Below are 26,646 nucleotides of genomic sequence, written 5' to 3' on the forward strand. Positions count from 1 at the left end.
CCTCTCCCGTTGCGGAGCACAGGCTCTGGACGCGCAGGCGCAGCGGCCACGGCTCACGGGCCCAGTCGCTCCGCGGCACGTGGGATCTTCCCGGACCGGGGCGCGAACCCGCGTCCCCCGCATCGGCAGGCGGACTCCCAACCGCTGCGCCACCAGGGAAGCCCTCTTTCAGACTCTTTGTACTTCAGAAGCTTTATAGATCATTGGAAATGTTGCTCCAACTCATATTAATTTTTGTTTTTGGCAAGGGTCAGCAAGCCTTTCTGTAAAGAGTCAGATAGTAAATATGTTTGCTTTTGTGCACCCCATGCAGTTTCTGCCAGAACTACTCAACTCTGCCATCGCAGTGCAAAAGCAGCCGGAGGCAATACGTAGATGACCGAGCTTAGTTTATTCCAACAGAACTTTACTTACAGATACTGAAATCTGAATTGTGTATAATTATCACCTGGCACAAAATGTTATTCTTTTTAGTTTTTAACCATTTAAAAATGTAAAAACCATTGTTAGCTTCTCGGCCATATAAAAACAGGCAGAGGCCATATTTGGCCTCTGGGCCTTCGTTTGCCAAGTCCTGGTTCATGGACTGAGATAAAAATTGAGATTCCTTATTTTTCCACGTGGATATATATATATTTTCCAGCGCCATTTGTTGAAAAGATTATTTTTCCCCTTTATGCTGCTTTTAGCGTTTGACCTAAGGATTACAATGTGCACCTTTAACTTATCATGGTCTGTCTCTAAAAATGTTCTGTTAACCATAGGTTTTCCATAAATGCTTTTTATTAGGAAGTTTCCAGTTATTCCTAATTTGCTAATTGTTTTTTTTATCAGGAATGGATGTTGGACTTTATCAAAATTTTTTTGAGGGCTTCCCTGGTGGCGCAGTGGTTGAGAGTCCGCCTGCCGATGCAGGGGACGCGGCTTCGCGCCCCGGTCCGGGAGGATCCCGCGTGCCGCGGAGCGGCTGGGCCCGTGAGCCATGGCCGCTGCGCCTGCGCGTCCGGAGCCTGCGCTCCGCAACGGGAGAGGCCACGGCAGTGAGAGGCCCGCGTACCGCAAAAAAAAAAAAAAAAAAAAAAAATTTTTGAGCATCTGTAGAGATGATCATAATGGTTTTCCTTTTATAGTATTCGATATGATCAATTGTAAAGCTATAGTAAATAAGGCAGTGTGCTATTTGTGTAAGAACTGACAAAACAGACTAACACATATGCAATGACTGATACACGACAAAAGTGAGATCACAAAGCAGTGAGGAAAGTATTACTCTTAAACAAATAATATCGGGTCAATTGGATAACTATATGGAAAACCATAACCGGACGTCTTCCTCCTTTCACATACAAAGAGCTCCAGTTGAATTACAGATCTTAATGTAAAAGTTTAAAATATAAAGAATTTAGAAGGAAATATAAGAACACATGGTCATTTTGAAATGGCAAAGATTTCCTAAACTAGACACCAAAATACAAACCAAAGAGGGGGGAAAATGGACTGATTTTGGATTAAGAAGTTCTCCTCATCAAAGGACACAACTAAGAGAGTGAAAATGTAACCCAAAGAGTGTGTGTGTGCATGTGTGTGTGTGTGCCGGTTGAAAGGTTCACATACCTTGATAGGAGGAGCGTAAACTGGAAACCTCAAAGAATCCTGAACGGATGATGTAACTCTTATTCCAGTCTTCTTTGAACTACTCCCCTTTAACCTTCTCAAGTGGGGTTACCTTTTAGGAAAGCCAAACTGAGCTTCTATTTTAAAAATAGAGAAGAAAATTTGACACAAAATGACAGCAGGATTGTCAAGAAATAAAACAGCAGTATATGGACATACGTTAGCGTGCATTATTGTGGATGACAGTCCCCTGTGGATAATTTATTTCAGTGGCAACTGTTGCTAAGGATCCTAATTTATTTATTTTTAAGGTTGGTAGCTACAGATGACCTTAACAGTGTTCTGCACTGGCTGGCCCACATCTGGGCATTGTGTGGTCTGAGCTGGTGACATTCCATATGAGGAGTTTATTATAAATGTGCTGAAACTAAACAGTCTTACAAGAGCATGCTTCGCTCTACCTGAGACTATGGTCTGACATTCCACCCCAGTTATAGAATCTTGAACTGTATAAAGGAATCTCAGAAACCCAGATGCTCTAGTCTTTCAAAGGTTGTTTTCCGACTTCCTACTATCAGAACAGCCGAAGCCCCACGTCCACATATCCCCCTGCTGAGGGGAGAGTGGGGTAAGTCCTTTGTATGGGGATTTCCGGGAGCTGTGAGGAGAGGTGAGCACGTGGGTGTTTGTAAACAGGAAGGAGGTGACTGTGCCGCGCTGTGGCTAAGCTGCTGGCCCAGAGATACACGGCCGCGTCCCCCAGCTCTGCAGGCTGGATCTTCAGATGGGAGGTACAAGCCCTCGGGCCTCTCAGCGGTGAACCAATCACTAGGCATCCCCGACGCGTCTGGTGCCCCTTTTCTCTGAAAATAAGTCAGAAACTCCGGGCCCTGCCCCAGCATCTGTCAGTACCAGTAAAAGACTTGGTGACCAGAAATTGAGAACTACAGCCTGGCCCCTCCCTGTGACCCCGTGCCTGGGGGACTGGGACACTCCAGCTCCTGTGTGACCTGTGGGGACAGAAGTTGGGGACAGTAAGCAAGAACATACTTGTAACCATCACACACACACACACACGCACACACCACACACAGAACTGCTTGGTTTGCTGAGGACTCACCTGCCCCCAGGAGACAGAGGGTTTCGCTCAGCAGAGGAGCCTGGAGCCCATGGCAGGGTCAGGGCAGCAGTGGGAAGTTCACCAGCTCAGGGTCCTTGTGGGCCTGAGTGGAGGAGGAGGGGCGTCCTTGTCCCCACTGGCCGTTCCCATGGTGACATCCCTGAGCCTCAGGATTAATTAAGTAAGTATATCTAAGATGTCTGCAATGCGGAGATGGCCCATTCTCTTAAGTACCATTAAGAAAGAAAAAAACGACTGTCAGTCATCATCAGAAACATTAAAAGGTGAAAACTTGTGAGGCATAGAATTAATGAAAACTGGAAATTCAGAAGTGGGTTGAAATAGGCACTGATTCTGTTAGGGTCCTTGCTGTCACCCCAGGGTCCCGGGGTCTGAATCCCAGACACCCTACCTGGCCTTCTTGCTTCTCTCCTTCTTTTCTCATCATCAGCTGGACATTTCCACCTGGATGCTTCAACAGCACTTCACATTGAGGTAGGAAATGCTGATTTCATCAACTCCAACTGAGCCTCCTATTTCTGACCTCGTTCCTGCATTCGCCTGGTCCTATGCATGATCTGGGCAGGAGTGGGCTATGTGTGTGTGGGGGCGGGGAGGGTGGATGGTGTGATCACCATGTCTTTGTCCCAAAGGCAATCTGAACTCACAGCTCTGGGCAAGGGATGAAACGGCGCCTCTGGTGTGTGCCGATCTAAGTTCAAATCTTCTAGTAATTCTGGAGGTTAAAACAAAAACAGTTCCCTTTATTAATTCATGAATCTCCATACAGTTTTTGTCCTCAACTCCCTATCGTGGTGCCTCCTGTGTTTCTAAGTCACTTCTAAAATAAATAAGCGTTACAGAACCTTTCCTTGAGGAGTCAGAACTATTTTACCTTTAACGTTCGGGTGAGAGTCATACAATAAAAACGCGGTGGGGGGGTTGAACTGATCCTTGGGACTCCTAACAGGCTGCATTATGAATAATTCATTTCTCATTTTCACTCCTAGGCTAACTCTCAAAACCTGATTGGCGGCCCCCTTCAGAAAAGGAACAAGACTCGCGATCTTTTCCAGAAGAAGATGGGATTCCTCCAACCTGATTAAGCAGGAAAATTGACCTATTTCCGGCCCCTGAGAGTGTCCTTGGGCACTGCCTGTTTTATTACTGTGCCCCATTGAACGGGTAAACTGTGGCCCCCAGCCTCACCACTTCTCTCTTGGTCACCAGCCTTCACAGGGAAAAGGAGCAGTACAGCTGGTAACTTCACATTTGAAATAAATTATCCCATTTCCACCCCCTTAAAAAGCAAAACTGATCAGAACCAGCTTGGAGTTTAGTTAACACTGTGTTCCTCTACATTTCACAAGTGTGAAGCGACCACTTAGTTGCCTCTCTCCCCCGCTTTCTCATTTTAATAATAGCTTCTCACAAAGGTCCCTTCCCTAAATCACATTCGTATCTGTGATGCATCTTGGGAATGGAATAATGTGCTCAAATCTCAGCTCTTCCGGGGCTAAGCCCTGATCAGCCATCTCTAGAACTTCTCTTCTGCCAATATCATGATGCTCTTACCTGCAGTGGTGTAGGACGCACACGGACCCTCCTACCTGCAGACTGAAAACCGCCAGGCTCCCAGGGGGTCCCACACAGATGTAAACAGACTGTCTTTGGAATCTGGTTCCACCATTTATCAACTCTGAGACCACGCACGAGGCCATTAACCTACCTGTCTATCCCCGTTATGCGATATGAAGCAGCTAATAGAAGCAAGTTAGATCTCTATCTACCGATCTGAAAAAATAAAGTCCAAAGTAGACTAAGAGAAAAAAGTACGCAAGTTGCAGTTAATGTGTACAGGTGGCCCCGCTTTTGTAGGGGCATTTGGGTAGACAGGTTTGCATGAGCATAGAGAAGAAGGTAAGAAACACACCCTTAAAGGTGGGAATGGATAGGGGTGTGTTTGGAGAGGGAGGAGGATTATTAACATTTAACATTTTCCTTATACATTGTTGATGCTTTTTTATTATAAAACATAGCTTAGCACTATATACAAGGCATGGAAGCAACCCAAGTGCCCATCAACAGATGAATGGATAAAGAAGATGTGGCATATATATATATATATATATATATATGCCACATTATATAATTGTATATATTATATAATATTCCATTGTATATACACATTGTATATATACAGTGTGTATATATAATGGGTATAAATGCCCATTTTTAAAAATAAGCCAAGGGTGAAGGAGCACAGCACCCTGTGCGCATGGATGGCTCCTGACCGGTGAACTGGTTAAGCGGTGAGGTCGATGGTGACTTCAGTTTGTGTTGAGTGTGGATTAATGCGGCTTCTGCCTCTGCAAGAACGGCCACCACCGGGAGTGGAGGCTCTCACCCCTCATTCTAGAACAAGCCTTGAATAATCCCCTTATTTGAAAAGGAAGGTAAATGAGCGCCTCCTAGTGCCTGCATTTTCAAACTCAATAAGAATAAGTTCTACTTTCACAGGCTCTAGAAACGCTCATCTTCTACTTCTAATTCAAGTGGCAGTATCGTTCATTCCAGTGTCGGTTGTGACGTCATTCCAGTGTTCATCAAGAGCTCACAGCTCTCTCAAATGGGTGAGGGATGCTGTCCTCAGGGGACATGTTCTAACTCCAGTCTTTCTAAGGTTTGACTCTTTGAAATAAGTAGTCTATTTTTGGTCTTCACTGCCTAAGGAGATGAAGGTGCATTAGCCTCTAAAGCATTGATGTGACTCATTCAGGCAAAACCGGCGCTTTGGTCCATCCTTGGGCCACGCTAGGCAATTGTATATTTGATAATTTCCACCCAGAAAGACTCACACAATTCTTCAAGGACTAATGCATGGCCTCTCTCTATAAATGGAGCCTTTGCTGTCACAAGCAGCATTTCCGAAATGCCCGAGGACGGAGAGCTGGAAAGGGCACTGCCCTGCATCCTGCCCCACAGGCAGGGCGTGGGCTGAAGCTGGGGTTTGGGGGTGAGAGACCCTCAGCTCTGTGTCTCTGGCGTTGCCCAACGATCCATGGAAGTGGACATCCACGACACCGTTCAGTGTATCAGGCCTCGTGGCCTCTACTTTATCCAAGAGGGATTTGTGCCTTGGGAAGACCTTCCCTCACATAATAGAGAAGCCATTATTGTTTCCTTCTCCATCAACTCTTAATACTAGTTTTTGACATTCTGTTTCTGATCATTCCACCAGTGATGAGGTAGCCCATGTTTGGGAGACTCCAAAATCCATGGGCCTTTAAGCGAAGGAGACTGAAGGAAGAGACAAGTTGAGCAAGAGGATGGGAAGACACAAAACTGCAGAAAGCCTTGGGACCCGGTTACACAAGGCCACGATAGGGATTTCTCTTCTGCTCCCAGGACACACCTGGTCTCAGGAGACAAAGGGATGGAAGGTCCTCATCGATGTAGCCAGACTTCTGGGAGAGCCTACGTGGGAACCAGGTGGTCTTCCATGCTTCATTCATTCCCTAAAGACTGTCCACTGGTACCTGGACAACTACTGTTGGTGCCGGAAATAACACAGGGAACAAAAACATCCGTGGCCACTACAATGTGTGATTTATAGAGAGTGAAAGGGGTTTCTGTTAGTCACATAAATTCATGTAAAATGACAACTGTGCTAAACGTTACCGAATAGTATAAGCTATGAGCCCTTATAACAAAGGGACCTGAGCTAGTAATATCGAGAAGGGATGCTTTTCTAAGAAGGTGATGGTCAAGCTGAGATCTGGAGCAAAGAGAACAAAAGAGGAGAGACCCGTGTTGGCAGAGAGACAGAGCCTGGGGGCAGGAAAGCCCTCCGGAGGGAAGAGCGGGACAGGAGGAATGGGCTGAACTGAAGCCAGGAGGCTTGAAGCAGAGGTGAGGGCTCAGGGGCAGGGGAAGGGCAGCCAGGAGTGGGCACAACATGGATAAAAGCTTATGACGGAAATGAACACGGTGTGGGAGAGACAGACTCATGAAAGTCCAGCAGAGAAAAGCATATGGACCTGTGGCGTCAAGGCTGTCTGTTTGCATCCAATTTCAAGCACAGTTTCCTTCCTGCAAGCAGCTGGGTAGGAAGAATTCCTCTGAAAGTCCAGAGGTGTAGTAGCTCTGATGGCAGAGCCGCAGAGGAGGGGCCACGGAAGAGAAGGCTGAGTCCCGTCAAATCGTGATGCTGGCCCAGCTGACACTGACCTGAGAGCGCTCCCAGCACAGGGCTCACGGCCTCTGAGGGCCCCCCGCTACGATGACATTTTTGGCTGCGAGAGAAAGTCACAGACCCATTGGGAGATTCCTCCTTTGTGCAGGCTGTACTGTATCTGCCTGTGCCCCAGTTTCAAGTTCTGTTGATACACGTTACCTGAGGACAACAATCACGGACATCTCAATGTCACTTTCTGTCGTGTCCTTTTTATCTTGAGGTCTGGGGAGTTCCAGCACCCACGACGTCTGTGATCCAGGGAAGCCGAAACTGGAGATGATGCCAAAGAAGGACCCCAATGAGTTAGACACGAGGAAAGGCTTCGTTAGAGCTTGGCGAGCCCAGGGAAGGGCTTTGGAGGACCCGCCTGCCCCAACTTGTGTGTTGGGGAAACAAGACATGGCTCTCAGTGGTGTCACTGATGAAACCAATCAGTGATGTCACTGTCCTACCAGCCAGTGACTCCTTCATCTACCCTCTGCCCCTCCCCCACCCTCTACTACCCCTCAAATGACAGCCATAAACCTTCACTCACATGGTCCCCGCTCCTGGCTGCCTTTCTTCCATGGGGCAATAGCCCTACAAGGTCCTATATTTTTTGCCCCCCACCTGTCTCTTCACCATCAGCTCTGCTCTCCCTGTACCAGGAATACCTACCTACATTCAGTTTTTTCCTCGTATGCACTGTGTTCTTTTCCCACCTAGGGGTCTTTTGACAGGCTAGTCCTTCTTCACTGAGCTATATCCCTTCCCTATAGTCCCAGATCTCTACTTCATTCCTTACGTGATAATATATTTCAGGTATATTTCATTCTTACTCATGAAAAGTAAAATTTAAATTTTACTCAAATACATTAAGAAAAATATTTCCAGGTACTTATTTGAGGGAGAATTTGTTTGGTTGAGACTCAAAGAAAACCATAATGTCAGTTGCATTAAATTCTTGTCCATCAAATCACAGTGTAAAAAATTGAAAACGTAAGCTGCAGACTGAAAAAAGGTGTGAGGGCTGCCTACAGATGATAATGAATCAGTGTGAAATCATATGTTCTCTCAGTGTTGCCAAGGAGGAGGCCATAGTAACAACCATGATGATGTATGAGCTTTCCACTGCTGTCCAGCGTGACACACGAAGACACGGCCAGGCCTCTGTTCTCTCTGACCGGGGCGCAGAGGCTAATGATGGGGCAGCTGGTCTGTGGAGGAAGTGTGGACTTCGTAAACAGACTTGTTTGTTTCCCGGTTCTGCTTCTTCTAAACCGTGAGACATTGGGAAAATGATTTAATGTCCCTGAGCTCTTTTATCTCTACAGTGGGCCTAAGAATATTTGATTTGCACGATCGTTGCAAAGCTTTAAAGGGTATGATATGTACAAAGAATCTAGCACACGTTAAGGGCTCAGTTGCCCCCCTTCTATTGACTTGGCTGATGCTGGGAGACATGGAAATATTCAGTGCACACGGGTCAACCCGGGTTCTGTTGGCTGGGAGTGCTCTGGGCTCAGCAGATAACAGGAAGTGGATTTGAAACAGCTAAACACATCCCTTGCGGGAGGGAAACCGGCGTGGGAGGCTGCACGCTCTCTCAGTGCTCAAGCCAAGGCAGGGAGGTTTGCACAGAACGCGGGTGACTCAGCAGGGCTGTGCTAAGCTGCGGGCACACAGGTACAGGGCCGAGTCCCTCAGCTCCAAGGAGCTCACGTTCAGCTCAGAGCGAGCGTCACGGAACTGTTGTGCTGAGAATCGACCCGGGAAGTTTCCTTTTGCTCTCTGCATATTTTCATAAAACTCGGAGAGGAACTGGCGGCCCTGACTCAGGGCCTGTTGGTACCAAGATACATGGAGGTGCCCAGAGATAGGGGAACATCTCAGTGTCACTGTCTGTCCCGTTGTTTTGATCAGGTGTCTCGGAGGGTGGGTGACTCCAGCCTCCAACGGGCCTGTGGGAAACACAGCTATAAAATGAGCGCCGGAGAGAGCTTGATGGTTATCCGCAAGGTGAGGTGGGGGATTCAGGAGTCGGGAAGCTCAGAGAGGCGATAATGTCTGTTCACAGGACTTACCCGCTCCCAGGAGATAACGCATCACGCAGGGAAGGAGGCTGGAGCCCAGGGCACGCGGGGTGGGCAGCGTGCGCCTCGAGCTCACCTTCTGGTCCTCCTGGGTAAGAGCTGAGGTCCGGCTTCGCCCTCCCTGATTGGAGGATTACCCTGTGACGGCCCCTCCCCGTCGTCCTCCCCCTGCAGGCTTCGCGAGGTCCTGCGCTCTGTGCTGCCCACACGCCAGACTCCTCTCACACTTCTGCCGAGCAGGAGGCTGACTTAGGGCGAAGTCTGTCCCCACCCAGCTGTGCTGATGTTTCTCTGGGACAGATGCTCTTTGCCCCCCTCCCCCCCGCCGCCAGCAGCCAGGAAGCCCCGTCCCCTCTCACCTTCCTCGCCCCCCGCCCCCCTTCTGCTTGCAGGGCTCCGTGCTGGAACTCACCCACCAGCACATCAGCCGAGGGGGAGGGTCTGTAAGCCTCCTGTTCCTTCTCTGCCTGGGTACCCCCATCTCTGTGATGCTGGGGTCAAACCAAGCTTTGTGTTGCTATTTTCCTTTCCCGGGCAGCAATCCCAGCCCTCACCCTGAGCGGCAGGTGATGCAGAGACACCGAGATTTAGTCCATCTGACTGGGTCCGAAGGGGGCCTGGGTTGGCTATAAATTCTTGGGAGTGAAGATTCTCCAGAACCAAGTTTCTGCCTTTATGGGCTCGTGGCACAGACCTAGTCAACTTGGGGTTTACTGCCCTCAAGCCCATCTTCAGTGTAGCATCCTGGAGAGTTTCTGTTTATCCCTCCAGACTCACCTTGCCCTGTGAGGCTGACCTTTACAGATTATAGTAACTGGGCTTCCTCTAGACTGAGTTTTGTTTATGGGACATAATGGCAGGCGAGTGAAGCGAGACAGGGCACCACTGTCCTGGTTCATAATAAATATGTACCCTTTGGCTTCCTTCTCCACGTTACACTTCAGCCTAGCTACTCTTTCTCACCAAAGGCTGCAGCACCTGGAAGGCAGCCGGTTCCCTAAATGAGAGCAGCCAACTGCCCAGGGAACCATTCCCCCACTCCTTTCGGGCCAATGGGGATAAGAGCCACCCATTTATGCTGTCCTAGGACCCTTCTCTTCCCTTACCGGTTTCCCTAAACCCTGTCTCACCTTTATAAATAGGCTCCTCAATGGTCCTCCTCAAGCCTCCCAGCACCCTGCGGAGTAGACGGTAGATGTAGCCAGGGAAAAAAGGAAAAACGAGCTTGGAAAATGCATTGGGCCTTTTTAAAAAGTAACAAAAGTCCTAACGTTCTGCAGTTAGCAGTGACAAAAGTTCCAACGTTCTGCAATTAGCAGTGACAAAAATGTCTAACATTCTGCAATTAGCATTGCTCAGACAGCAGAAGCATAGAGAAATATGCAGTGTGAAAATAAATAGTATGACTTGGGGACATAGAGTCTGAAGGGGACCCAGGGAAGTATGACTCCATTCCTCAGCTACTCCTACCCCAGAAAGTCTACAGCAGGGTGTGTTTCTTCATATACGCGGTGGAGAACTTGGGGCTCCACGCAGATCCCTCCCAGGACACTCTGTCTGATCTCCCTCAGTGGGCACTGCCCTCCACTGCAGGGCTCACCTTTGATTTAAGAGGCAAGAAGGGAAGAAGAGGGCAAATTTTACAGAGAGTGGGAAATGTTTGAAATATTTGAGAGAATGTTCTGTTGAGTGAGAGAGTGAGCTAATTGGAATCTCAAAACAGAGATGTAAATAAGGCAGGTAAGGTTAGTGACTCGATTTATCGTGCTAGATACCGGTTTGTGCAGGTGTGATTTATTCTGACAGCTCTCAGCTGCTGCCCTGAAAAAGAGAGATCAATGCATTCACTCGGGTTTGGGTTTCTGTAATGTGAGGGCAACCTAAGAGGATCATGGTAAAAGAATGAATCTTTGCAAGATAGGGTTAAAAGAATGTATTATAACATCATCAATTCTACTCTCTAGCAGGAGGTGATGAAAATATGGAAGGACCCTAAGGAATAGGAAGAAAGAAAGAATAGTTACCAATGGATAGGAGATCCCGGTAATGTCAAAGAACAGGTGTGCTGATGGCAAGGAACAAGGGATGATGTTATTAAAGTGGAGCCGTGGAGCAAGAAATAGAAAGAAAAGCCTCATAACTTTGGGGTAGGCAAGCAGGATGCAAAGAGCAACAAGTGTAAAAGAAAAAACTGTTAAGTTAGACTTTATAAAAATTTAAATCTTCAATTAACCAAAGTCAACGTTAAAAAAGTGAAAAGGCAAGCCACTTTGGGCGAAGACCAACTCAGGCTATTTAATGGTCAAAAGACTCCTATCCAGAATATTAAAATATCCCTTACAAATCAGTAATATAAAGACAACCTGATGTTTAAAGATGGACAAATTCAAAAGCAGGCACCTTATAAGAGGAGATAGGAAGATAAGAAAAAAGTAAATATCATTACTGATCAGTGAAGTGTAAATGAGACACCGCTACAAACCCAATAGAATGGCTAACAACAAAAAGAGCACCAAATGTTGGTGTGAACGGGGGGTCAAGGGAACCCCCACCCCTTGGTGTTGTAAATTGGTGCAGCCACTTTGGAAAACTATTCAACTGCTTCTAATAAAGTCAAATATGCCTCTACCCTGTGAATCAGTAGTTCCACTCATGTTTATACCTAAGAGAAATGAATGCTTTTACCACAAAGACCTGTACAAGAATACTCAGAGCAGTTTTATTCATAATTGTTGAAAACTGGAGCAACCTAGTCATCCGTCTATAGGAGGATGGATAAACAAATTGTGATATACAATGGAACGCTACTCAGTTTTATAAAGAAAAAAGTACTGATAAACATGACAATATGAGTACATTTCAGAAATAATTCTGAGAACAAGAAGTCAATAAAACAGAGTATTTCCTATGTGGTTCCACTTATATGAAGTTCAAGAATAGACAAAACTATAGTCACAAAAGTCAGAAAAGTGGTTACCTCTGGGAAGTAAACTGATTGCGAAGAAGCATGAGGAAATTTTCTTGGGTGGTGGAAATGTTCTTTATCTTGATTTCGGTCATGGTTGCACTGGTGTATGCCTTTGTCAAAATTTACCAAGCCGAAAAAAAAAAAATTTACCAAGCAATATGAGTATTAATTTGAGCATTTTTCTCCCTATTTACACCTTAAATAATGACTAAAACATTAATAAACAATTACACAGGAGATGGGAGTCACACACAATCTCATTGCGTGTATTCCATGTAGTCCACCTTAGAAACGAATCACACACAAATAAGACAGGAACAATTCCATGCATAAAATATTGAGAACATGAGAAGTTCTCAGTGACTGAAGTATACAACATCCAAATCTGACCTCAAAAGAAGCTGGACTGACAAGTTTGCTCAGAAATAGCTGAGGATCAATGGCTGAAGGAAAGCTGTAGCCAAACAAAAGCTTCAAAAAAAAAAAATCCTCAAAGTCTGTTGAAATCATTCCAAGCATCCTGAACTGCCGTAAAGGCCATAATTTGGCAAAATTGGTCATTCGTCAGTTTCACCATTTAGACTTTCAGCAGATTGGCCAATTGGTGAGTTGAGTTTTTTCCCAGCAAGCAGCCTGCTCCCTTGTCTGCAATCAGGTCCTGGGTCAGCCAGCGCTCCCCCAACCCAGGGTGTACATGGCACAGCAGCACATGGGGTTCGCCCTTCCTGTGAAGCCCAACTATGGACGCCCAGACTTGGACTTACTGGATCCCACGTGAAGAAACCCTGCTCTTGTGTATGGACTTCCACCTGTAAGAAGCCGAGGAGGGATACAGGCTGGGGGAGAATAAATTGTTGCCAATATCATTTTGCAATATTTGGCAAGAAAAGAAAAATTGAAAAGCTCATGGATTTTAATCCAAGCCAAAGGGATAGTAAAAATGAGGTTCTTTCTTAATTTACAAATTGCCTAAAAGATGGGAATCATATACAATTTTATGCATGTAGTTCAACTTAGAAATGAATCACACGCAAATAAGAGAAGATGAGAACAGTCACAGGCCTAAAATATTGAGAACGTGAGGAGTTTCTCAGTGACCTCAAAAGACCTCATAACCTCGGAATATGCAAAATACTGCCCTATGCCCACAGGAGAGACTTAGTTTGTCATCTTTTTTTGGATAATTCTACAGTTGATCATCTCAGGGTTTAATGCTGCTGTTTGATGCATCTACTAACATTTCCCCTAAGTGGTTTGTTTACTTATGTGTTTCATAATTTGTTATTGAGAATTGTTTTTCTCCAAAGAATTCTTGCTTGGTATCCAATGAGCCCCAGGCAACTTTGTGTAACAGTTTCGAGCTTGGAGAGCCCCAGATCACTCAGGGAATTTAAAGCTGCATGGCTGCTTTCTGCTTAGTTCTGCACTGAAAAAGAAAGTGCAATATAAATTTCACGTTAGATGCTGCTGTTCCTCTGCTTTATTCAATTACCAGAATATTCTGAATTGAGTGACGTAACACTAAGTGCTATTTGCATTTACTTTTTCTAACCATTTTTAAATTGAAGCATAATTAATTTACAATGTTGTGTTAGCTTCAGGTGGTTCAGCAAAGTGATTCAGTTATATATGCATACATATAATCTTTTTCAGATTCTTTTCCATTATAGGTTATTACAAGACATTGCATATAGTTCCCTGTGCTATACAGTAGGTGCTTGTTGTTTGTCTATTTTATACATAGTAGTGTGTATATGTTAATCCCAAACTCCTAATTTATCCCTGCCCCCCCAACCCTCCTATCCCGTCTGGTAACCATAAGTTTGTTTTCCATGTCTGTGAGTCTATTTCTGTTTTGTAAATAAGCTCATTTATATCCTTTTTTAGATTCCATGTATAAGTGATATCATATGATATTTGTCTTTCTCTGTCTGACTTCACTTTGTATGATAATCTCTAAGTCTATCCATATTGCTGCAAATGACATCATTTCATTTTTCTAATGGCTGAGTAATATTCCATTGGGTATATGCACCACATCTTCTTTATCCAGTTAGCTGTCAGTGGACATTTAGGTTGCTTCCATGTCTTGGCTATTGTAAATAGTGCTGCAGTGAACATTGGGGTCATGTATCTTTTCAAATTAGAGCACACACACACACACACACACACACACACACACTCCCCTTACGCTGATGGACCTCAGTTCACACTAGTCTGGTAAGAGCTTCAGAATGAGCAGTTTTTCTCCCCTGGTGAGACGTGGCCTCAGGAAGAAGTGTTCACCTCACGCCTGTGGCTGAGCTTTTTGTGTGGAGAGCAGCTGACTGTGCCGTGCTGTGGATTCACTGCTGGCACAGAGGTACAAGGAGGTCTGTTTGGTGCTGGCCGACTCCAGGGTCAGGGGGAAATGTTCACTCTTGTTTCGGGAGACACTGTACCCCTCCGTGACATCCCCTTCGCCAGTGCTGCCAACGCCATTTGAATAATGGATCAGCCTTGGCCCCTGTCCCGGATCTTGCCGATACCAGAACATTCCCAAATGGTTCATATGCTGAGAACATTCCAGGACCATCTTGTTTCCTGCTCGTATAATATGGTATCTTGGCTTCTGGGTGACTGCTGCATCCATGGGACCTGTTGAAGAGGCAGACACACGGTAAAGACAAGGCTCAATGAGTAACCTGGATCTGCAAAGGGAAGGGAAAGCCTTGGAGCTGGGACTCTGCAAACCCACAGCAGAGGTTTCAGCCGAGTTCTGAACTCACCTGCCACCAGCAGACCAAGAATCACACAAAAGAGGTTGGGGCTCATGGCAGGTTGAGGGCGAGAAGGGGGCCGTCCCCGCTAAATGCTCTGATCCGCAGGCCTGAGAGAGGGAGCTGGGGGGGCTCTTCTTCAATGGCCAGGTGGGCCTGCCTGGGATGTCACTCCCCCTACCCCTGCAGATTCTCCCCGCCCTGGGAGGATCCCCTGTGACTTGGCTCAGGTGAGGTCAGCGTCTCCTCTCCTAGACGTTGCTTAGCATGCCTGCAGGGGAGATGGAGTGGGGCTGCGATGCACTGACTTTTGGGTGCACTCCACCCCCTGGGTTTCCCATAGTCCTCTGACACAGTTGCTCCTTGTTTGCACCTGCCCCTGACATCAAGGCTGCTTCGCCCAAATCCTTCAACTGTGGATCTCATTACAGTTTAGAGGGGCCTCCCACTTCTTCCATAGCTGTAGGTAGTTTGGCAATAACTGAAAACTTCTTCAACAGCTGCGGAGTAGTGGATCGACGCCTAAGTTTTTCTTAACCCTTTTCCTCCCAGGCTGCTCTCCCAGACTCTGCCCAGAGCCCCTTAGATCTCGGTGGCATCATAGCGCCATCTTGTGGCCAATACCTGAAGTTTCATCGTTGTTTCTTCTGCAGTGGCCCAAGGGGTGCTGGGAAGCGTCTGCATGATCACCTTTTATGCTCAACTTCCTTCAGCCCGAATCCCAACACCAGTTCTAACCCAAACTACTCCGTTGATTTATCATGCTTAATAGGCCACCCTCATTCTGCTAAACCACTATCACTTTATCTGGCAGTTATAGGCCAACTGAGTTCTTCCCCCTTAAAATTATCTTCTGAAAGGGAGAGGGATAGAATGGGAGAAATTAAAGGAACTAATGTTTAGTTAAACTAACGTTTACTGTAAACTAATGTTTAAAGTAGGAAGAAAAACACAGACGTTGAAGTGTAAGGAGGTTATTTACCTTCATTACAAAAGATAAATAAAAATGCTGAAGAAAATAAAAGACAATCAATGTTAACTCCAAAATATAGATTAGCAAAGGACCGGGAAGATAATGAAATTACCTTCGAGATGGGGTCAAATGTGTACGAATAAAAAGTAAAATTGGAATGTAAGAAAAATAAGAACATCTTACAAGGCATTAAGCAATCGTGGAGGAAACAGTATCTGATGGGGAAATAAGAATGGAGGGAATTAAGACCAGCAAGGGACAGTCTCCCCTAAATGAAAACTTGTACAATGTGCATCTGCTGATTTGAGCAGCAGGGAGGGAAGAGATGATTCTGGAAGAAGCAGAGGAGTTAGGAGATGTGAAAACATCGGTACAAAATAGTATTGTAAGGAGGCTGAATCTGCCAGGTTCATGTGGCAAAAATGGGGAAAAAAACGGAAAAAAAAAACTGGAAGATGAAGTCGAGAAAGGGAGTCCTTGGAATGGGATTCCAAGAGCAGGGAATTCCCACGTGTGCCCTGGCTTTCCTCACTCCCCAGAGGCACAGGGCAACAGAGCAAGGGGAGCTTTGCTGGTGCCACAACTAACGACCAGGAAAATTCCCTCCCATGGATGCTCACTCCCTGAGGAACGAAATTTGGTGTACTGAGCCACTACAATTTCTGATAAGTGGACTTGGGGCAACTGTCACTCCCCTTACCTGCTATGCAAGGCTCAGGGAGCCTCTCCCACGGCTGTGACATTCAATCCCAGTCTCGGAGCTGGGTTATCTCTTAGGACTCCCAGAAGACATGGTCCATAATCATATCCACTCTGACCAGGGCCTTGGATTTCATACATTCAAACTGCAGCTTCGCCCACAGATGGATGGAAGATGTTATTTACAGTATAGGTGTTTATACTTATAAGGAATATCTATAACAATATATAATATAGCAAATACATAAAAAGGAATAGGGGCATTAGAAAATAAGGTAAAGAGTTCAGGGAAATTATTTCAAATCGAAAAGCTAAGGCATGAAATAAAACAGTCTCTCGAGAACAGATTTACTCAGGGAATCAAGATGAGACTGGAGAGGTTGTAAAAGTATGCTCTAGTTTAACTGCCAGGACTGGAGCAGTGAAAACATGAAAACAAAATAAAGTGGGCTGCTGAAATGAGGCAGAGGAAATGAAGTCTTATTGTTTTCAACATTGTGTTTGTCAATTAACTGGTGCACAAGTAGTAAGGATTTTACTTAAAACAGGAAGAGAAGTCTTGATGCTATGTTGTGGAAAACTTCCAATGTGACAGGGACGAAAGAGGTTTTAGAAGAAAGAATATGCCCCAGGAGGTAGTTGAGAACGTTCCAGATGCCACAAGCACAGAGGAGATTCTGCTCACTGCACAGACAGGCAGCCGAAGCCACGTATTTGGGCAACCCCCTGAAGGTCCCATGGAAGACTGGTATGTCCGAGACTTTGGGTCCCTGCCTTGGAGCTGGCCCTGCGACTCCTAGAACACAGGAGCCATAATGATTTCTATCCACCAACATTTACAGCCGCAGTATTTCGGGAGTTAACCTGTGGTCTCTTTCTATCCAAAGAACAGCTGATGTCCAAATCAACCTCTTTTTTTTTTTTTTGGTGAATGGAAAGCGAAAAACAGCCTATTTAAGGTCTCTAGGAACTGCAAGGAGAGAGAAGGATGAGGTTTGTGAACAAGAAGGAAGCGACTGTGTGACCCTGTTTGATTAAGCTGCTGGCACAGAGATACACGGCTGAGTCCCCGGGCTCCACTGGCTGGATCTTCAGATGGGAGTACAAGCCCTCAGGCCTCTCAGCAGAGAACCAATCATTAGGCATCCCCGATGCCTCTGGTGCATCCTTGATTTGAATGTAAATCAAAAGCCCTGGGCCCTGCCCCGGTGTCTGTTAGTCCAATAAAGGGAAACATGACCAGAAATTGGGTCACACCTGAGAACTACAGCCTGGCCCCTCCCTGTGACCCCGTGCCTGGGGGACTGGGACAGTCCAGCTCCTGTGTGACCTGCGGGGACAGAAGTTGGGGACAGTAAGCAAGGACATACTTGTAATCATCTCACACACACACAGAAGACGGAGGCCCGCTTGCGAGTAGGAAGGAGGCCTTAATCCGCAGTAACAAGGGGAAAGTTCATAGTCCGGACCCGGAAAAGCTCGAACAGAGACACCCCGACCGTGTTCACAATTCTCCTGGGAAACAGGCGTGCCCAGAATTGCCTGACCACCCGGTGGGATCTTGAACAGGAACACGGGCAGGAGTTAATCACAACAAAAGGAACGGTCTGTGTCCAGTGCAGAGGAAATAGCTTTGGACGTCTCTGAGATGGGAAGGGACGTGACCCAGATGAGGGAGGAACGGCGTGGCTGGAGTAGAGAGGTCCAGAAATCGGAGGTCAGGGAGGTGGGAAAGACCTGCCCCACCGGGAAAGGCAGGAAAGAGCAGAGAGCACGTGAGGGCCAGTCTGGGGGAGAACCTTCCAGAGAAACAGAAGTGAGGCGCCTGGGGAGAGACAAGAGGATCTAGATGTATGTGATTTACCAATAACGCTCCCTCCCGGAGGTCTCAGACTCAGGCTGATGGCTAGGAGCCAGAGCTGGGGGAGCATCTTTCTGCTCACAGGGCAGCTGCAGAGGAAAGACAGAGAGTGATGGTGGACGCACACGTCTGCAAGGCCATGGAGTCAGCTCTGGGGCGGCCGAGACCACACACTGAGGGTCACAGCGCAGGCAGCTGGCACCCAGGGCTCCAAGGCTCCAGGTGCTAGGAGCCTGCAAGGGGCTCTGCTGAGGCCCGGGGCGCAGGGCCTCCCCCGCCTTTTTGTGCAGAGAGGAGGTGGCCGTGCAGTGCCGTGGAGTAACTGCTGGCGCAGAGGTACACAGACGTCTGGGAGGGGGTGGAAGACGCCAGCGTGAGAGGGAAGTTCTCGAGGTTTGATCTGGAGACGCTGTACCCTTTGGGGGCGTCTCCTTTGTTGGTGGTGCCAGTGTCAGATGAGTAATGGATCAGCCTCAGCCCGTGTCCCAGGTCTTGTCGGTACCAGTACATATAGTAGTGGTCCAGATCCTGGGCACATTTCAGGGTCGTGCTCTGTCCTGTCCTCAGGACGCGGAATTTGGGGTCCTGAGTGACACCAGCATTCCCTGGACCTGTGGAGAAGGACAAGCTGATGCTGCAGACACAGGGGACACGCTCGGTGCCGGGACCCCGAAAGGGACCCTGCCCGGGACTCACCTGCCTGCAGAAGACAGAAGGCCACACAGCACAGGAGGCTGGTGTCCATGGCGGGGCGGGCAGGCAGAGGGGTCGTCTGTGTGTTGATGACAGGGGAGAGGGGCTCTCCAGGGAGTCATTCTGAGGTGTCACTGTCCCTGCCAGGCCCCAGAGCCAACCCGTCACAGGGGGCCACGCCCCTTCCCCCAGAGGCTGAAATCAAACATGAACCTCCAGCGAACAGCTCAGAACAGGAAGAACGCGTTCCTCTGAATGGATGCCTGTCTTACAAGTTTTGTTAACTTTTCTGTAAAACGCTTTGTAACTTTATGTGTATTTTATCCCAGAGATAATTCTTCATTAATAGGTATATTGGTCTCACTTATCTGATCTAGTTTTGAATCTCGGGGAAAATCCTTATGGCTTCCTGCTGCTCTTTATGACTCATGCATCCTAAATAGTCTTCAAGCGTCTGTTTCTACTTTGTTTAATTGATCACAGCCCTGGCCCTGTCCTTCCACCTACAATGATTCTTCTGGTGTCTGGTTTCCCAACCTCAGGCCCGTCCACATTTGAGGAATCGTTTGGCTCTATTTCTTGTCAATTCACCCACAGGGGCAGCTGCAGCTCCTTCATGTTCACCTGAGCACGTGCTTCCCGTGCCAGGAGGGGGACATCTAGCGGCATCAGAACCACGTCACGCCTATGACCGACCTTTCTTTGTGGAGAGATGGTTGCCCAGCACCGCAGATGACACGTTAGCACAGAGGAACACAGACGTGGGAGACACAGGGTGAGAGGTGGCAGACTCCAGGGTAAATGAAAGATGCTCTGTGTTTACCTGAGACATCCATTCCATGGGGAATACCTCCTGGTGTGGCATCTGCCATTAATTGAGTCGCAAATATCATAGAGCCCCAAACTGTATCTTGTTGCACATAACCCCACAGTGAGAAGGACCCCGTACTTGCTGCAATGTTCTGCTGCCGGGATATTCATTCTAAATAAGTTTTGAATCACGGGCCCTGCAAATTATGTAGCTGGTCCTGAGTACATGATTTTGGACCTGTGGGTACTTCCTGATGTGCTGCTTTCCCTTGAGCATGACCACATGGCTGGGGTCTTGGTGACTCTGCATTCCTGGGGTCTGGGAGAGAAAGACACAGAAACTAAAGTCAGAAGCAAAGAAGGATCCTGATGTAACCACAACAAGAAGCCTTGATTTGGGGCCTGGAAAAGCCCCGGAGTGGTGCCACATCTGTGCTCAGACTTCCCTCAGCCAGGAGACAGAAGGACACACGGCACGGGAGACCGGGGCACAGGCAAGGCCAGAACGGAAAGGGGGACTTTCCAGATCAAGGCGTGTGTCTCGGATACTGGGGATAAAAGCCAAGGGAACCCTTCTCCTGGCGTGAAACGATCTCTCACCGAAACTGCTACTGACTGTTGTCTGCACAGCCCAGCGCACAGTGTGTGAACGTGAAGCCTTGCTCTGTGTGTGTGTCATGGGATCTCAAAATAATTTCCTGGGAGATGATGGCTTCTTATCAAAATATCATTATAAAATGATTTCTGGGAATGGGTGCATGAGAAAAGAAATTTCTAAAAGTGAATAAATAAATTTTATAAAAACAGCCTGTACCACCTGGCAAGACCTTTTGATGGTCATTTTATCAAACTTTCCATCCCCAGCGAGGATTGTCCCTGAAGTGGATATTGTGTATCACATGATTTCAAGCACTTTTTTAAACCATAACACTTTCCAGGAGCACCTAACTGTCTTAAATATTTAGCTCTGTGCTAAAGCAGAATTGTTTCAATGGTTAGAGACCTTAAATTTTCACTAAAAAGATGCCTGAGCAAAACGAATCTATAGCAACAGAAATCATTTATTTGGTTTTCAGGGATGGACAGGTGCATGGGAAAGGGGCATGAAGGAACCTTCTGGGAGATGGAAACGTTTCTATATCTTAATAGGGTAGATATTACATGGGTATATACGTATATATTGAGCAAAATCATTGACCTGTCAATTATAAAGTGTGTAATGATTATTGTATATACAGTTGATCCTTGAACAACACAGGTTTGAACTGTGCGGGTCCACTTTTTAATAAATACATACTACAGTACTGCAGGATCTGTAGTTAGTTGAATCTGCAGATGCAGAACCGCGGATACGGACATTCAAGTGTGAGGTTATATGTGAATTTTGACTGTGGGCTTGGGGGTGGCTCAGAGCCCCTAGCCTCCGCTAAACTCCACATTGTTCAAGGCTTAACTATAACTCATCCGCCAATAAAGTTGATTTAAAAATGCCTGATGAGGGATGTATATTACATGCTCTGGTTCATTTCATGTAATGAATCATCAGGCATAAATATTCACCTTTCTGTGACTTCCGAAGTCCTCAACTATAGGCAAAATGTGTCCATCTCGGACTTTGCCCCTGGGAAACGGTGGCAGAGGCTGTCAGAGATTAGCAAAGGCAGTCAAGAAATGCAGAGTCCTGTTATGTGCCGGGTACTCCATGCCTACTAAATCTTTATGCAACCTTGGAAGATGGTGTGATGGCTGATGTAATGTGTCACCTTGGCTGGGCCACAAGTATTTAGTTAAACACTATTCTGGGTGTTCCTGTTAGGGTGTTTTTGGAAGAGATTAACATGTGACTAGGTAGACTTTAATATTAGATTAGATTAACTTTTTAGCTAGTAAAGCAGATGACTTTCCATAATGTAGGTGGGCCACATCCAATCAGTCGAAGACATGAATAGAACAGAAAGCCTAATCTTCCCAGGTAAGAGAGAATTGTCCAGCTGATGGCCTTCACTGGAACATCAGCTCCTTCTAACAGCCTTGGAACTTAAACATCAGCTCTCCCTGGATCTCTAGTACCACCAGCCCAGCTGCAGATTTTAGACTTATCAGCCTTAAAAACAATGTGAGCCAACTCCCTTAAATTATATATATATATACATATATATATATACACACACATTATATATACACACACATTATATATACACACACACACATTATATATACATATATATATGTATTTGTTCTATGGGGGGACTGTTCTATAGGGCAGGGACCACGGGTGTTGAGGACAGACCTGAGTCTGATTCCTTGCTCTGACGGTTATGAAATATGAGATCTGGGCACGACACTTCTCCTCAGATATACAAACAGGTAGAATAATACTTATTATGCCTGCTCTCTGGGAGCATTCCTACATATCAAAGAAATAATATCTGGGAAAGGCTGTCTGCTTTACCAGGGCCTGGGGCTGGTTGGCTGGCGGTCAGTGCCCTCGCGGCCACTTCCTGAGCTGGGGCAGGAATGTTTTTGTACCAGAGGCAGCTGATCATTCAGGGCTGCGTCTTGGCTGCTGGCACAGAGATACAGGGCCGCCTCCGTCAGCTCCAAGGAGCTCAAGTCAGGCTCAGAGCTAGAGTCACTGAACTGTTGACCTGAGAATCTATCTAGGGTATTTCCTTTTCCTCTCTCTTCCCCTCTGTAATACTCAGCTGGGAACTGATGGCCCTGGCCCAGGGCCTGTTGGTACCAGGACGCAGAGAGGTGTCCAGAGACAGGGGAACATCTCAGTGTCTCTTGCTGTTATCTTGATTTGATCATGTATTTTGGGGTCTAGGTGAGTCCAGAGTCCACCGGGCCTGCTGCGGGGAGACAGGAGGAAGCTGAGGACAGAGCGCTGGGAAGCCCCCTGCTGCAGCCCTCATCGGCTCGTATCTCGGGATGGCAAAGGCATAGCGGAAGCTTCCACACTGTGCCCAGGACTCACCTGCTCCCAGGAGACAAAGAGCCACACAGCAGAGGAGCCTGGAGTCCAGGGCAGCGTCAGGGACCAAACAACTCCCAGCTCGGGGCAGGTCTCCTGGGGTGAGTGGCCTAAAGAGCTGAAGCTCCTGTTTCCCTGGTAGGAGATTTGCCCATGACGTCACTGCCCTGATGTCCCTGCAGGCTGCCTCCTGGCCCACCGCACCCCTTGGCAGGGCCCAGGCCGGCTTCTCTATGCCATTCCCTGTGCTGCACAGCCCCTCGGCAAAGGGTGGGTATGAGGTGAGTACCATCGCCACGCCCCCGTGTGCCCACGACTCACTTGCTCTCCTCTGCCTGCCCCTGCCTGACAGCAATCACCCAGCCCTCCCCAGCCATCCCCACCCCTTCACCCTCCACGTCCTTTGCAGGCTCCCGGAGACTCCTGCTTGGTGCCTCCTGAGGCTCGAGACGCATCTCCACTTCCCTGAGCAGTGAGAAGTCTGTGCCGGCTCCTCCTGTCCTGGGACCGCTCAGTGAACTCAACCAGGCCCCCTGATGCAGGCATGCAGCCAAGGTTCCCTTAAGCTGCCCTCTCCTGGGTGACTGTCAACCCCAGCAACGGGGCCATGAGTACCGTGGGCCCGCAGCGCCTCCGAGTGGCCAACTGTCCACGGTGTCATGGATTTACAGCTTCTGTCTAAATCAAGAATAGAAATTCCCCACAACCCCACCTGCAAACCACTACACACACACACACACACACACACACACACACACACACACACACACACACACACACACCCCTCCCTGTTCAGCCACCCCAGCCTGGCTGAATTAGGGTTGATCTTCAAATCCACTCGTAGCCTGTGGAGGTAAAAGATTGTATGATCCATTTCCATTAAGAAGCAAATACTTGCTGCACCATTGCAATGACAGCAGTATGCTAAGACGGAATAATACGGGCATAAAAATAAACACTCTGATGATTTCAAGTGAAACCAGGCTGGAAACATGTATTCCATAGCTCTTTCTGACTAATCGGACCCATAGTTTCCAGATTTTATATTTAAATTAAGTATTACCAAATTCTAGGTAGTGCATTTTATAAAGAGGTTTTATGCATATTATCCCATTTATTTCTGAACTCATAAAATCCTGAAATAAACAACCATGTCAGCAGAAGACCTAACTGGACATTTCTCCAATGAAGACATACAGATGGCCAAAAGGCACATGAAATATGCTCAACATCACTAATTATCAGAGAAATGCAAATCAAAACTATAATGAGGTAACACCTCACATCGGTCAGAATAACTATCATCAGAAAGTCTACAAATAATAAATGCTGGACAGGGTGTGGAGAAAATGGAACCCTCCTACACTGTTGATGGGAATGTAAATTGGTACAGCCACTATGAGAATATTATGGAGGTTTCTTAAAAATCTAAAAACAAAGTTACCATATTATCCTGCAATCCCACTCCTGGGCATAAATCCTGACAAAGCTATAATTTGAAAAGATACATGCACCCCAATGTTCATAAGGCACTTTTTACACTAGCCAAGATATGGAAGCAACCTAAATGTCCACGGGCAGATGAATGGATAAAGATTTGGTATATATACACAATGGAATATTACTCAGCCGTATAGAAGAATGAAATAATGCCATTTTCAGCAACATGGCTGGACCTAGAGATTACCATAGTAATGAAGTAAGCCAGACAGAGAAAGACAAATATCATATGATATTGCTTATATGTAGAATTTACAGAAAAAAGATACAAATAAACTCTTTTACAAAACAGAAATAGACCCACAGACATAGGAAAAATACTCATGGTTACCAAAGGGGAAAGGTGGGGTGGGGTGAATTAGGAGTTTGGGATTAACATGTACACATTACTATAAATAAAATAGATAAACAACGAGGACCTACTGAATACTACAGGGCATAATAATCAATATTTTGTAATGACCTATAAGGGAAATGAATCTGAAAAAGTATATATACATAGATATATGTGCGTGTGTGTGTGTGTATGTGAATCACTGAGCTGTACACCTGAAACTAACACAACAATGTAAATCAACTATACAGACAAATGCAAAGAAGAAATTGAAAACATCCCAACTCCAAATTCTGAAATTGTTATAGTTCGGAGAGATTAGGGAAATTGCAAGAGAGGGGCAGTTTGGATTCAAACCCACGTTTAACTATAAAACCAACATATATATATATATATATTTTTTAAATTCTATGTTACCGTTCCATTAACATTTTACACTATACTCACTGGGAACTATATCAACAAATGTACTTTGATTTGAAGAGGGCTGAATATGGAATATTATGATCAGACTTAACACTGACATAAACATACCCAGAAAAGAAAATGTTAAAATGTTCACACAAATTAGAAGCCTGGGCTTGGGTCCAGTTGTTCATACACTAGGATAAATGCCTGAGTTGTGCTGGGAAAAAAGTATTCCATGCAGCTATATATAAGTGGGCATTACTTAATTCATTTCACAGGTGTCAAAGGGTATCAATTATATATTGGTAAAAATAAAGTTCATTCAGTTTTAAGTAAAAAGAAAAGACACATTTTTCATTTTCACCAAGAATTTTATTGAACAATGTATTCATTCACCAAATGAACTTTTTGGCCAACCCCAGTATATACACAACTTAGCTTTTCCTATGAAAGTAAAGGGAGCAAGGTAGTTTTTAATAGATGAAATTGTGTCTCCTCGAAATTCATATGTTGAAGTCCTAAGCCCCACTGTGACTGTATCTGGACTTAGGGTTTTGAGGAGGTAGTTAAGGGTAAATAACATTATAAGGGTGGGGCTCTAATAAAACATGACTGGTGCCCTTAGAAGAAGAGGAGGTGACACAAGAGAGCTCTTTCTCTGTGAAGCACAGAGAGGCCACGTGAAGACACAGGGAGAAGGCAGCTGTCTACAAACCGGAAACAGAGTTCTCACCAGAAACCAACCCCGGCACCTTGATCTCGGACTTCAGGCCTCCAGAACTGTGAGAAAATAAATGTCTGTTGTTTAAGCCACACAGTCTGTGGTATTTTAATATGGCAGCCTGAGCAAACTAATCAATAGTATAGAGCCGTGAATGTCAGGATAAAAAGCAAAGAGGGGGCTTCCCTGGTGGCGCAGTGGTTGAGAATCCGCCTGCCGATGCAGGAGACACGGGTTCGTGCCCCGGTCTGGGAAGATCCCACGTGCCGCGGAGCGGCTGGGCCCGTGAGCCATGGCCGCTGCGCCTGCGCGTCCGGAGCCTGTGCTCCGCAACGGGAGAGGCCACAGCAGTGGGAGGCCCGCGTACCGCAAAAAAAAAAAGCAAAGAGGAAGGCATGTCCGAGCCAGTGCTTGAAAGATGAGCAGCACCTGGTCCTGTTTCAGGAGGAGAGAGGGGCCCCTAGGCCGTGGGAAGAACAAGAGCAGATGCAGAGGATTGAAAAGGCATCGGTGTTTCAGGGAATTTTACAGGGATATTTGGTCACAGAGTGTCACGCATCCTGCCGCAAAAAAAAAAAAGCAAAGAGGAAGGCATGTCCGAGCCAGTGCTTGAAAGATGAGCAGCACCTGGTCCTGTTTCAGGAGGAGAGAGGGGCCCCTAGGCCGTGGGAAGAACAAGAGCAGATGCAGAGGATTGAAAAGGCATCGGTGTTTCAGGGAATTTTACAGGGATATTTGGTCACAGAGTGTCACGCATCCTGATGCTCTGGAGCAAATAGAATCTGGGTGGTGAAGTGTTAAAAAGCGATTCCAGGGAGGCAGAATTGATGTGGGGAGCCCTTGCCTGTTTATAATCAGGGGAGGCCTGCCCTCATCTCTGGGCGGGAGGCACCCGTCTTT

At 46.6% G+C, this 26,646-nt stretch overlaps 2 gene segments (V, D, J or C); both read right to left on the reverse strand.

The window, feature by feature from the left end:
- LOC102973322 (T cell receptor beta constant 1-like) overlaps positions 1-19,048 on the reverse strand; it is a 166,661-nt gene extending 147,613 nt beyond the window's left edge. Inside the window, 2 exon segments of the C gene segment in view lie at positions 18,812-18,914; positions 19,000-19,048. Of these exon segments, the coding sequence occupies positions 18,812-18,914; positions 19,000-19,048 (152 nt within the window).
- Positions 19,049-22,254: 3,206 nt separating this feature from the next.
- On the reverse strand, positions 22,255-23,075 carry LOC129392121 (T cell receptor beta variable 9-like). The segment is given in 3 exon segments: positions 22,255-22,658; positions 22,787-22,879; positions 22,988-23,075. Coding segments are annotated over 3 exon segments (585 nt in total).
- Between the last annotated feature and the right edge of the window lie 3,571 nt (positions 23,076-26,646).

Source organism: Physeter macrocephalus, chromosome 5 (assembly GCF_002837175.3).
Source record: "Physeter macrocephalus isolate SW-GA chromosome 5, ASM283717v5, whole genome shotgun sequence".
Classification (NCBI taxonomy): Eukaryota; Metazoa; Chordata; class Mammalia; order Artiodactyla; family Physeteridae; genus Physeter; species Physeter macrocephalus.